At 42.5% G+C, this 14,036-nt stretch overlaps 1 protein-coding gene across 1 annotated transcript in view; it reads right to left on the bottom strand.

Moving 5' to 3' along the window:
- Window positions 1–13,566, bottom strand: part of GPA33 (glycoprotein A33) — a 45,738-nt gene extending 32,172 nt beyond the window's left edge. The window contains exon 1 of the mRNA XM_070750190.1: window positions 13,312–13,566. Within this exon, the coding sequence (XP_070606291.1) occupies window positions 13,312–13,354 (43 nt within the window). The 5' untranslated portion in view covers window positions 13,355–13,566. The remainder of the gene's footprint in view (window positions 1–13,311) is intronic.
- Between the last annotated feature and the right edge of the window lie 470 nt (window positions 13,567–14,036).

The following is a 14,036-nucleotide window of genomic DNA, read 5'->3' as shown; positions in this document are numbered from 1 at the left end:
TTGATGTAAAGTAATCTGTTCATAAGGTACTATATGCATTGTACAGAGTAAGAGAGAAAACAGAGGGAAAATGATCCCAAAAATCTGATTTAATGAGTATTTTTTTAATGTATTCTCTCAGTGCAATAAAATGTGCTCTGACTCAAGAAGGAAGTGATCAAAGTCCTCTGCTTGTTATGTATTTAATGGCGCCACACCTTACCAATACACAACAGTTACATATTTTATAATGCTGGTTTCACCCACGATACCCTAATAAAATTTCCTGATAAAGTGAGTAATCAGATAGTGAGATTAATTATTATATTGAAGGAGATTAAAAAATTGTGGAATAGTTCCATCAACCTTGGGGGGATTTTGTACTGACCACTTTTCAGTAGATTGCAATGTGCACCCTACATTATAATAAATGTCCTAATGTTTCAAGGTATCTGGGTAGTTTTCTTCACAGTCCTTAGATCTGAATTCAGTGCCAGCATGCAGGCTTTTTGCCAGGAGCCAGGCTTTTACAAGCCTAGTCAACTTTTGATCAGCAGGAAGTTCAAAAGGTTTCCTTTTATGTTCTGTATATCACAATTGTATGATATAAGTCAATTTTCATGGAAACATGTACCTGGTTTCAGTTTAAATTCAGATCATAAAGCATTCAGAGACAGAATAGAAGAGAGCCCAGCCCTTTGGAGGAAGTGGGGAAAAATACATATTCTATTTATTTAAGGGGAGGGGAAGGAACGTTGGAAAATGACATTCATATGCTTGCTAAACCGTCTGAAAATTTACTCTATCATCAAATTAATCTGAGACTCTATTAAACTTCCCACATCTGCAAACGTTTAACCAAATGAAAGTTATGGGGCTTTAAGATTACTGTAGGAATGTTCATATTCTAAGATGTTTCTATTATCTCCTAAGAATCTTATATTTTCTTATTATTTTTATCTCCTCCATACCTTCACAAATGATGCCACAAATTAAAGGAGGCTTCAATTCTTTGCACACAAAAAATGGGACTACCCCCCTCCTTCCCAATTGAATAAATAAGGACTGATTTTAGCATTTAGACTTATACAGTGATCCCTCGGTTAGCGCGGGGGTTACGTTCCAAGACCTCCCGCGCTAACCGATTTCCGCGTTATACTGGATGCGGAAGTAAAAACACCATCTGCGCATGTGCGCCATTTTTTTCATGGCCGCACATGCGCAGATGGTGGAGTTTGCGTGTGGGCGGCGGGGAAGACCAAGGGAAGGTTCCTTCAGCCGCCCAACAGCTGATCTGCTCCGCAGCGCGGAAGCAGCGAGGAGCCGAAGATGGGGTTTCCCCGTTGCCGCGCTGCGGAGCGGATCAGGTGTTGGGCGGCTGAAGGAACCTTCCCTTGGTCTTCCCGCCAGATCACTTGCCGCTTGCCGCTTGCCAGTCCACGCCCCCCTGGATGAGCGGCCCCGCATGGCCCCAGCGCCGGACTCCGTTGCCGAACGCCGAAACCGGAAGGGGCGAGGTGGGGGGGGGAGAACGGGAGGCTCAGCATTCCGTCAGTCGCAGCGCTGGCTGTCAACTTTTCTTTTTAGCACTGGGGAGACAAGTCAGCTCCTGCCCAGTTTTAAAAAGAAAAGTTGACAGCCAGCGCTGCGGCTGACGGAATGCTGAGCTTCCCGTTCTCTCTCCGCCCCCTTGCCCCTTCGCCCCCCTTTGTTCCTAGGAGAAGTGCTGGTGAGGAGCAGAAGGTCTGTCTTGCCTCAATCCCCAGCACTTCTCCTAGGAACACAGGGAGGCGAAGGGGCGAGGGGGGGGGAGAGAAAACGGGAGGCTCAGCATTCCGTCAGTCGCAGCGCTGGCTGTCAACTTTTCTTTTTAGCACTGGGGAGGCAAGTCAGCTCCTGCCCAGTTTTAAAAAGAAAAGTTGACAGCCAGCGATTGTTCCGCTGCCGCCAGCATGGCCTGGCTGGCAGCGGAAGATGTAACGGAGCCCACGGGGGATTCGCCTTCCTCCCACCCGCAGCCGAGACTGATCGTGGGCTCCTTCGCAACCTCGGAGAGCTTCCAGGGCATGAAAGCTCACGAAAACCAGGAAGCTCTCCGAGGTTGCGAAGGAGCCCACGATCAGTCGGCTGCGGGCGGGAGGAAAGCGAATGCCACGGGGCTGGGCTCGGTTCCCCCCTCGGCTCCCCCCCTTACCAGCCCCGCCGCGGAAGGCTCCATTCTGTTCCCTGCCGGCCCGATTGAGCGGCCGGCGGTCTCCATTCAGGGAACAGAATGGAGCCTTCCGTGGCGGGGCTGGTAAGGGGGGGAGCCGAGGGGGGAGCCGAGCCCAGCCCCGTGGCATTCGCTTTCCTCCCGCCCGCAGTTGACGTCCACCCCCTCCTCGGTGTCCCCGGCACCCAGCGTCCCCACGCCGCCTCCACCTCCCGGTAATGTGCCCGACCTCTGCCTCTCTCTTTCTCTCTCATATACCACGCCGGCAACAGGGAGAGAAAGAGAGAGAGAACTAGCGTGGACTTATTTTTTATTTTTTAATATTTTATTTTTTTAATTAATATTTTTTGCAAAACTGCGTTGCAGCGTTTCGCGCTAATCGAGACCGTGCTAATCGAGGGATCACTGTATACCACTTCACAATGCTTTACGGCCCTCTCAAGAGGTTTACAGAGAATATTTTTGTTAGTTTGGATACATATACAAAACGTATAACTTAGGCCAAGTATTTTATTGGATAGAAATTTAAAATAATTTGTAATCTCTGGGATTCTCTGTTCTGTGGGAAACAGCCAATTACATTTCTAGCTTTATCATTCGACTTGTTCCTATAGTATGTCATACAAAGTTATGGTTTGTTTAGACACAGTTTACTAAACATTTGGATGGATTCACAGAATTCTCTAAACCACAGTTTATATACCACATAACTAGATTTACATAAGATAATGAGTCAAAGCTAAGTAAACTACATGCATGTGTATATGTGAATTTAACAACAGTAAATTCAATCTAGGTTCAGTTTGTCCCCTCTTAGAGTTCATTGTACCCTTTCTTCAGACTCAAAGCCATATGTCCAGCTAAAAAATAAGTTAATCTGAGGTAATTAAAATGCTGCCAGACAAGAGAAGATGCAGGAGACTTGTTCTGTCGGGCTCTCTGGTAGAATCCTCCCAAAAATTCACAGGTACAAATTTCAGACACACACATGTTTGAAAATTCAAAACAATGTTCTTTATAATGAAAATTCACTTAAACTAAGCCCTCTTTTGGTATAGCAAAGAGCACTAGTTTCCAAACAAACTGGTAATTTATACAAGTCCCTTATCAGTCTTGTGATACTTAGCTTGCAGCTGTGAGGCAATTCAAAGTCCTTCTTTCACAAAGTGAAACACACTTTGCTCTGGTTTAGTTTCAAAGCGGGGGAAAATCAGCACACAAAAAGTCAAAGTCAGTAACGCAGTCATGAAACACAACGATCAGATAATCCTCCACAATGGCCAAACCCACAGGCTGCTCTTTATAGCAGCCTCACTAATTACCACAGCCCCATCCAACCACAAGTAGCCTCATTTTATTTGATAATAATCTCTCAGTTGTTGTTGCCTATGCATCGCTCTACGCATGCGTGGCTGTATCATTAACTCTTGTTCTGAATCCAAGGAGGAGCTAGATAATTGATCTCCTTCTGAGCTGTCTGCCACACTCTCCTCCTCCCTGTAACTCATGTCTTCTTGGTCAGAGAAGCCTTCATCCTCAGAGTCCACCGGGGGCAAAACAGGCCTGCAGCATGTGGATGTCTCCTCCACATCCACAGTCCTTGGGGCAGGAGCTGGGCCAGAGCTAACCACAACAGAGACTAAACTCTGATTCCTCCAGAAAAATATCAGACACTATTATATATCAGACTCTAACTGTCACTTGGCCCTTTATGGTCTTCTATGATTATTTGTTTATTTGTTGAAATGTTATAGAACACGTGTTATAGATAGATTTTAAAGATAGATTATAATGAAAACTATAAAATATTAGAAAAGAAAATGATATACAATTCACAGCCGGCATACATACCTTTTTATATTTTTCACATATGATCTCCTGGATCATTTGTGACACATCATTCAGGAAGTGCCAAAGCCCACTGCAACAATATCGCCAAAAAGGCTTCTAGAGTTGTTAACCTGATCGTACGCAGCTTCTGCTCTGGCAATCTCACGCTACTCACCAGAGCCTACAAAACTTTTGCCAGACCCATCCTTGAATACAGTTCATCTGTCTGGAACCCATACCACATCTCGGACATCAACACCCTTGAAAATGTCCAAAGATACTTCACCAGAAGAGCCCTTCACTCCTCAACTCGAAACAGAATACCCTACAAAAGCAGACTATCAATCCTAGGTCTAGAAAGCTTAGAACTACGTTGCCTAAAATACAACCCAAGTATTGCCCACAAGATCATATGCTGCAACGTTCTACCTGTCAATGACTACTTCAGCTTCAACCGCAACAACACAAGAGCACGCAACAGATTCAAACTTAATATTAACCGCTCCAAACTTGACTGTAAAAAATATGACTTCAGCAACCGAGTTGTCGAAGTGTGGAACTCATTACCTGACTCAGTAGTGTCAACCCCTAACCCCCAATATTTTCCCCTTAGACTATCCACGATTGAGCTCTCCAGGTTCCTTAGAGGTCAGTAAGGGGCGTGCATAAGTGCACCAGTGTGCCTTCCGTCCCCTGTCCAATTGTCTCTCCTTATCTCATTTATCTTTTCTTCCTTTCAAATATGTTCACCTATACTTTTATATCTTTTCTTCTATTCTTTTCTTTACTTATATTATTACATATCTTTCTCTTCAATGTGTATTATGTATTGGACAAAATAAATAAATAAATAATAAATAAATAAATGGATATTTGAAGCCAAAGTATTCAATTCTGTAAACACTTCTGCTTGTATAATTTAACCTTCCCAAAAACAATCATCTACTTCATCATCAGTGAAATCATTCTTCCTCTATCATTTTCAAAACTTGGTAGCTTCTACAAATTTCAGTATCAGGAGGAAAAGAGTCATCTGAATGATACATAGACCCTCTCTGAACTTCTGACCTTGGACTTGACACTAACTTCTGACTTTGGACAAATTCCAGAATTGAGGGGAAAATAATTCCATGTCATACTTGAAACTTCTTTTCATCAGGAACTTGGAAATTAACTAATTTTAAGCATTTACTGAGAAACTTATAGTGTTTATATTTATGGTAAATATCTGTTTATTCCCTACAAAAGTAATTGACATTTATGTCATCTCTCTATCTCCAAGTGAGAGCATGTTTACATTGGACAAAAAAAAATCAATATAAGATATTTCTGTAATCAAACGTTCAAAAACATTGTAAGATTTCTTACATGATACAGAAATTGCTGCAACTCTTTAAAAGGTTATAATTTAATACAGTATTAAGTACAAATTAGTTTTCTATATGTACATTGTACATTTATGTTTTGCAACTAGTTGCTCCACATCAAATCATGTGGAATTCCTATATGTATAAATCTAATTAGAATGCAGGACTTTTCATATAAGTATAATAAAATGTAATTCCAGCATCTAGAGTCTAATTTTCATTGAATCCCCTCAATACATAAGTAGCTGATCATATCAAGTATTTAAGACAGCCAAGATACAGCTCAAGAAATAGTCATACTAACTAAACTATTAAATGATAACAATTTAAAATTTGCTGAGATTTTTTTTGGCAATTTGATTACAACTTCAGTCATTTGGTCATAAAATAATATTTCAAACTATTATTTCTGTTTAAAGAAAAGATGTAGAGATAGCAGCCTACTTGTACCCATAGTCCCCTAAAATAGAAAAATACGCAGTTTCCCTGCATGTATTTGTATAATATGGGCATTTTTCCAAATTGTAGTTTCCAAATATTACCCAATCATCTCTGTAGGGCAGTTTTAAAAAGCAAACATGTCTCTGATGGCTCTTTGTATAGTTGTCAACAAAGTGCTTGTTCTCACATTCTATAGTTTGGACAGTAATGTTTGTATTTTGATTAGGCAATATTGGACCAATCTGTGAAAGTTGCAGTTCTCTCTCTTTCATCTCAGCAACATGAATGTGTGTGCCCGCACAACTGGCCATTGGCAAAGACCATTTATGAAAAAGACTTGGGAAGCTACTAAGGACAGAGTGGGCACTTGTATTGACAACGTCTTAAAAGTAAATGGTTCCCTTCCCTATACACACCAGCAGCATGTCTATCTACTGCAAATACAATAGTAGCAATATATTACTTTGTAATATTTATCTTACAAATAATGCTGTATCTCTGTAATAAGTGTACCTGCATAGATAAGACGGGATGACAAAATATATAATCTTTGGACTTGGCTTGGCTTTTTAAAAAGAATAAGGCAGAGAAGTAAAATCACTTTAACTTAGTCTAATATAACCACAGTAGTCTAATATTAGTATTAGACTATGGAAAAAGTTGGAAGCTTGGGGAAAGTGCTATCCATTTGCAAGATACTCTAACCTTTTAAACTTCGTCTAACAAAAAGTCTTACCGGTATGTTAAGGAGGAGAGATACGTCTAAAGGATCCTACAATTGCCTTACTAGAAAAACATCTGGATTTCCTTCATTATAATAAATAACTGAAGAAGAAAGCTAAGATCACTGGTGTAGCATAGAAAGGAAGCTGAATTATGGGGATAAAGTCTGTCTATACCAGGAGTATAAAATTCAAGTGGTCACGATGATGTCACGTGATGTATTGTTACCTTTTTCCTCTTTGCTAAACCAGGTGTGGGCGTGGCCAGCATGTGATGCATTCTGCCCATTGGCCACAAGTTTGACTCCCCTGGAGTATACAATTGGGATTAGCTAACCGATGATTAGCTAATAATTAATATTAAGAACTGATTTTATACCATTTTTACCATTTTATACTATTTTATACTATTAATTATCAATCTTGTGAAATTTTCTATTTTTATTTATATGTATTTATACTATGTCATATTTTATCAGCATTTTTATCTATTATTAATTTAATCCTTTTTTAACATTGGGGGGGGTCTCTAATTAATGGATGATTGGAGCAGATTCAATGTTGTGCATGGAATGAATGATTGGTATGAGTGTGATGGTTGGGGTGGGTGGGAGTATGGTATGGATGGGATGAGCGACAGTAGTATGAGTGATAGATTTGGCCCACCTGACGCTCGGGAGACGGGAGAGGAAGGGGCATTGATCTCTGGGGTGGCAGAGGGCCGGAATATTCCTGTGTTGCTGGGGAGAGGCAGATATGGCGGGGGTCACAGAGTTAGCCGTTCCAGGGGAACGAGAGACCGTTGCTTAATAACGGTCCCTTGTTCCGGCTCTGTGAGCCCAATCTTGGGCACTGGTGATGAGTGTAACTCTGGCCCTGGACTCAGGTTGCTGCTGCTTAATGCCAGGTCGGTGGTCAATAAAGCTCTCCTCATCTGGGATCTGATCCTGGATGAGGAGGCCGACCTGGCATGTATTACTGAAACCTGGCTGGGCCCAGAGGGAGGTGTTCCTCTCTCTGAAATTTGCCCAGCTGGGTTTCAGATATGGCACCAACCTCGACCCCAGGGAAGGGGGGGAGGAGTGGCTATTATAGCCAGGGAGAGCCTTTGCCTACGTGGACTCATTGCTCCGGAAATTGCGGGTTGCGAGTCACTCTTGATGAAGTTGGACTTAGGGGTTCAGGTGGGCTTATTTCTCGCGTACCTGCCTCCCAGCTGCGTGTCAAAAGCCCTGCCTGTGCTACTCGAGGAGGTAGCCGGGTTGGCGGTGGAGTTCCCCAGACTTATTGTCTTGGGGGACTTCAACCTGCCGTCACTCGGCGAAACCTCTGGGTTGGCACAGGAGTTCATGGCCACCATGACAGCCATGGACCTGACTCAAGTAGTACGGGGTCCGACTCATGAGGGGGGGCACGCACCTGACATGGTATTCCTTTCTGAGCAATTGAGTAATGGTCTGAGACTAAGGGGCTTAGAAGCAGTGCCTTTGTCATGGTCAGACCATTTTCTACTACGGCTTGACTTCCTGGCTCCAATCCTTCCCCACAGGGAGGCGGAACCAATGAAGATGTTCCGCCACAGACGCCTGATGGACCCAGAGGGCTTTCAGACGGCGCTTGGGGTTATTCCAGAGGCACTCACCCACAGTTCGGCGGAGTCTCTTGCGGAGGCCTGGAATATGGCTGCTGCAGAGGCTCTCGACCGGATTGCGCCTTTGCGACCTCTCCGTGGCGCTAGACCCCGTAGAGCCCCATGGTTCAACGAGGAGCTCCGGGAGTTGAAACGCCAAAAGAGACGTCTAGAGAAGCGATGGAGGAAGAGCAGGTCTGAATCTGATCGAACACTTGTAAGAGCCTTTATTAAGACTTACAAAGTGGCGCTCAGGGCGGCAAGATGCGCGTACCATGCCGCCTTGATTGCATCAGCGGAATCCCGCCCGGCCGCTCTGTTTAGGGTGACCCGCTCCCTTCTTAACCAGGGGGGAGTTGGGGAGCCCTTGCAGAGTAGTGCCGAGGAGTTTAACACGTTTTTCGCTGATAAAGTCGCTCAGATCCGGGCCGACCTCGACTCCAATTGTAAAACAGAGTCGACTGACAATGAGTCAGTCAAGGTGACTGGGGCACGTACTTGTCCACCTGTCTGGGAAGAGTTTGATCTGGTGACACCTGATGAAGTGGACAAGGCCATTGGAGCTGTGAGTTCCGCCACCTGTCTACTGGATCCATGTCCCTCCTGGTTGGTCTCGGCCGGCAGGGAGGTGACATGGAGCTGGGCCCAGGAGATTACCAACGCTTCCTTGGGGAGGGGAGTTTTTCCACCACTCTATAAAGAAGCGCTTGTGCGCCCCCTCCTCAAGAAGCCTTCCCTGGACCCAGCCGTACTCAACAACTATCGTCCAGTCTCCAACCTTCCCTTCATGGTTACAGCACGGAAACCACTTTGGTCGCGTTGATGGATGATCTCTGGCGGGCCCGGGACAGGGGTTTATCCTCTGTCCTGGTGCTCCTCGATCTCTCAGCGGCTTTCGATACCATCGACCATGGTATCCTTCTGCACCGGTTGGAGGGGTTGGGGGTTGGAGGGGTTGGGGGTGGGAGGCACTGTGCTTCAGTGGTTCTCCTCCTACCTCTCTGGCCGGTCGCAGTCGGTGTTAGTGGGGGGTCAGAGGTCGACTCCGAGGTCTCTCCCTTGTGGAGTACCTCAGGGGTCGGTCCTCTCCCCCTTGCTATTTAACATCTACATGAAACCGCTGGGTGAGATCATCCAAGGACATGGGGTGAGGTATCATCAATATGCCGATGATACCCAGCTTTACATCTCCACCCCATGCCCAGTCAACGAAGTGGTGGAAGTGATGTGCCGGTGCCTGGAGGCTGTTGGGGCCTGGATGGGTGTCAACAGACTCAAGCTCAACCCGGATAAGACGGAGTGGCTGTGGGTTTTGCCTCCCAAGGACAATCCCATCTGTCCGTCCATTACCCTGGGGGGGGAATTACTGACCCCCTCAGAGAGGGTCCGCAACTTGGGCGTCCTCCTCGATCCACAGCTCACATTAGAGAACCATCTTTCAGCTGTGGCGAGGGGGGCACTTGCCCAGGTTCGCCTGGTGCACCAGTTGCGGCCCTACCTGGACCGGGACTCATTGCTCACAGTCACTCATGCCCTCATCACCTCGAGGTTCGACTACTGTAATGCTCTCTACATGGGGCTACCTTTGAAAAGTGTTCGGAAACTTCAGATCGTGCAAAATGCAGCTGCGAGAGCAGTCATGGGCTTACCCAGGTATGCCCATGTTTCACCATCACTCCGCAGTCTGCATTGGCTGCCGATCAGTTTCCGGTCACAATTCAAAGTGTTGGTTATGACCTTTAAAGCCCTTCATGGCACTGGACCAGAATATCTCCGAGACCGCCTTCTGCCGCACGAATCCCAGCGACCGATTAGGTCCCACAGAGTGGGCCTCCTCCGGGTCCCGTCAACTAAACAATGTTGGTTGGCGGGCCCCAGGGGGAGAGCCTTCTCTGTGGCGGCACCGGCTCTCTGGAACCAACTCCCCCCAGAGATCAGAACTGCCCCTACTCTTCCTGCCTTCCGTAAACTCCTCAAAACCCACCTTTGCCGTCAGGCATGGGGAAACTAAACATCTTCCCCTGGGCACGTTGAATTTATATATGGTATGCTTGTGTGTGTGTATGTTAGTATAGGGGTTTTTCTTAAATTTATAATATTTTAATTAATTGGATCATGTATTGGATTGTCTTTTCACTTGTTGTGAGCCGCCCCGAGTTTTCGGAGAGGGGCGGCATACAAATCCAAATAATAAATAAATAAATAAATAAATTAATTAATGACACAACCCATTGCTGCTGTAATCTACTTTGCAGAACAGTTTATTGTGTTCTTTTCCCCTGGTCTTCATTTAATTAAACAAAACAAAGAAGAAATGGAAAAAAAGAAAAAAAGAAGAGAAAGGTGGAATTGGGGAAAAACTTGTTCTCAATCAAGATATTCTTCTTAATGGAACAGACTTGGAGCCAGTAAACCCTATAATCAAATATCAATTCAGCCCAAATTTGTCAGATATAATAAACAAGCCAGACCTCAACAGTGTAATTAATAGTAAATATTTAAGTTCAGTCCTTTACATCTCCAGTTAACCAATCTCGGATAACAGGGTGATATTTTGCTACCAGAGACACTAGAAAGGAGCTTCCAGTTAGAAAAGTCTGGTACCAAAAAACCTACTTGTCAACTAACACAAATTCCACAAAAACATAGGTCTATATTACCTGCACTAAAAAGATCATACCTTGAGAATGGAAGGAAGAGGGTTCCGAATGCTCTAAGACAGTGATTTTCAACCGTTTTTGAGCTGCGGCACATTTTTTACATATACAAAATCATGGGGCACATTGAGAGGGCGGGGCTAAAAAAAGTTTGGACAAAAAAATTCTCTCTCTCTCTCTTTTCCTCCCTTTCGCTCTATTTCTCTCCTTCTTTCTCTCTCTTCCTTCCTTCCTCTCTCTCTCCATCCCTCTTTCTTTCTCTCTTCCTTCCTTCCTCTCTTTTTGCTCTCTTTCTGTCTCCTTCCTTCCCTCCCTCTCTTTCTCTCTCTCTCTTTCTTTCTTTCTTTCTCTCTCCTCTCTCTTTTGCTTTCTTTCTCTCTCTCTCTTGCTTTCTTTTGCTCTCCCTCTTTCTCTCTCTTGCTGAGCCTTGCGGCACACCTGACCATGTCTTGCGGCACACTGGTTGAAAAACACTGCTCTACGATACTCATCCTTTAATTGGAAGGCATAGCCTTAAAATGAAATATTGTTCAGCTTTTTGAGTACCTACATACTATTTTTTACAAGCTTTTCACTGTGACATAGCACTTATTTAATAGGTGCTAACTGCAAGTTAACAAGCTCCACTCTGTAATCTTTATTAGCTGATTAGTACTTCATGGACAGGTGCTTGAAATTGACAAGAACCTAATTAGTTACAAACTAGCTGTAAAGTAGGACATTCCTAGGATTGATAAACCAATCTATCCCATGATGAAAAAAGTAATTATACACACACATTATACACACATGGTTGGTTGGTTGGTTGGTTGGTTGGTTGGTTGGTTGGTTGGTTGGTTTGCAGTTTTTCACTGTAATTTTTGTCACAGATGCAAATGAAATTAAACAATGTCTCTTCATTTCCCCTAATTGTCCTACTTTCCAATTCTATGTCCTTCTTTTTAGATATCTGGTAACCACTATGCCTGGTAGTATGTTAGGTCAATAGTCAGTTTTCATACACCCTGAGCCACAAACTATTCTATCTCTGATTAATGATCTAAACCTATTTGACCTCCTTGCATATTATATTCATTCAAATGAGACGAGTCAATTGCTTCACATTTCATGAGTTTGTAGGAGGGAGTGGATGTCAGATAGCAGGGTGATTTGAACACAGGGTGACAATTATTATGAGTTCTTTTATACCCATCCCACTCAGTAGTAACTCCATCTAGCTGACACTTTAAAAAATAAGCTCCTAAAAATGTGGCCTCCAGCTTTAAAAAGATTACACCACAACTAAATAGATAATATTACATTTGATGGGCTTGTACCCTCCTTGATTATAAAGCTGCTTTATGTGAATACTAATATCTCATTTCACCCAAAACATACTGTACTTTGGGACCTTTTTTAACAATAAGGATAACATTTTTTTCAGAAATGTTATAAGTAGTAGCTCTATTGACCATGAGAGGAAAGAAAATACAACAAAATTCCACAAAGGCAATATCATGATTAGGAATATGTATTTCCTACTAATGAGACAGACAGATTAAAAATAACATGAGAACTATATGTTAGAATATTCCAGGACCACCTGAAAAACAAGTTGCAATGGTTTTCCTAAATGCCCAAAAAGCATTCGATAATTTAAATTTGAAATTTATTATTACACAATTTAAAATATGAAATTTGGAGGGAAATTTGTAAAAATGGTAGAAAACATTTATACAACTCAAACAGCAAAAGTGATTATTTATTTATTTATTGGATTTTTATGCCGCCCCTCTCCGAGGACTATAATGAATGATATAACAGAAAAAAATGATATAACAAAAAGGGTAAGATAAGGATGTCCACTTTCACCTCTTATATTTATCCAAACTTTAGAAACACTCTTAATAAAAGTTGGAAAGGACCAGGATATAAAAGGCTTAAAATTTTAAAAAGAAGAGTACAAAGTCCAAACATTTGCTGATAATTTAGTATTTATATTTGAAAAACCATTATAATCTGGACCTAAATTAATTCAAAAAGTAGAAGAATTTGGTGAAAAAGCAGGGCTTAAAATTCATAAAAGTAAAACAAAAATAATAACAAAATATTGGAAGAAAAAAATAGATATGAAAGTAGTTAAGAACATAAAATATTTAGGAATTTGGTTGTCAGCTAAATGCTCTTCAATCAAGGAAGATAACTACTGTAAAATAATACAACAAATAAAAAAGTATACGCCATCCTTATTTTATTCACTTCCCTATTTATAACCTTTCTATTTTTAGCCCATTATTTTTAATGATACATTGCCTCTTCACAGAGGCATTCACCTGGAAACACAAAACCAGTAACAAGCAGACATTTATCATACCATAAAACTTCAGATTTTTACTGAAGAAAATGTATGTGTATTTACTGAGAAAGTAATCCTTCTGCCTGTCCCTCTCCTACAAGTGTACTAAACGGTAGCAAAGTAGCATGACTTACTCACCTGCACTAATAATAAGGTGGAGACCCCCCTTATTTGCTTTCATAGTGGCTCCTCTGCTTTTTCCAGCCTTTTCTTCAAGTTGTCAAGAATGCAGGTGCTAATGAAAGTGCTATTCAATGTTGAAAGAAAGAAAAAAGTAATCCCCTCCTAGTTGCAGTTTGTACTGTGTCTTAACTTCCGCCCTAGCATTTTTGCCACACCCTCTTCCTTGTATCACTCTAACCTCTTCCTTGTACCTCTCTAACAAGAATTGGCAGTGGTATCACAGTAGGGTTTTTTTTAATATCTCCCATTCTCTTTCTGAACAGCAAAGGAAAACAATACCTTTCTACATTGCTGTGCCTTCTTCCAGTTAAACAAGCCATTCTTACAAAGTTCTTTTAGTAGACAAAAGAACACGCAGAAAAGAATCAGTGGAGTTTAGGGCAGGGTTTCACAAAGTGTGAAGTTTATTTTTCTTGGAGATATGCAGAGTAGAAGTTCAGAGTCATGGGGAGGTGTGAAGAAATTCTCTTGTCCATTGTTATAATAAATCCATATTTCTCAGCATTTCATTGTATTATTTTCATTGTTCACTTGTCCTCATTTTGATTTTTGGATTTTAAAAAAATCATATATTAAGATTATACTTAAGGGAGGTGTGATGCAAAAAGTTTAGGAAATCCTGTTCCTATGGTTTAGTGGTTAACATGTTGGACAAGGACACTGGAATCTCAGAATTAGGG

This window comes from Erythrolamprus reginae, chromosome 4 (genome assembly GCF_031021105.1).
Source record: "Erythrolamprus reginae isolate rEryReg1 chromosome 4, rEryReg1.hap1, whole genome shotgun sequence".
NCBI classification, from domain to species: domain Eukaryota; kingdom Metazoa; phylum Chordata; class Lepidosauria; order Squamata; family Dipsadidae; genus Erythrolamprus; species Erythrolamprus reginae.
This window is presented reverse-complemented; position numbering and strand designations above follow the sequence as displayed.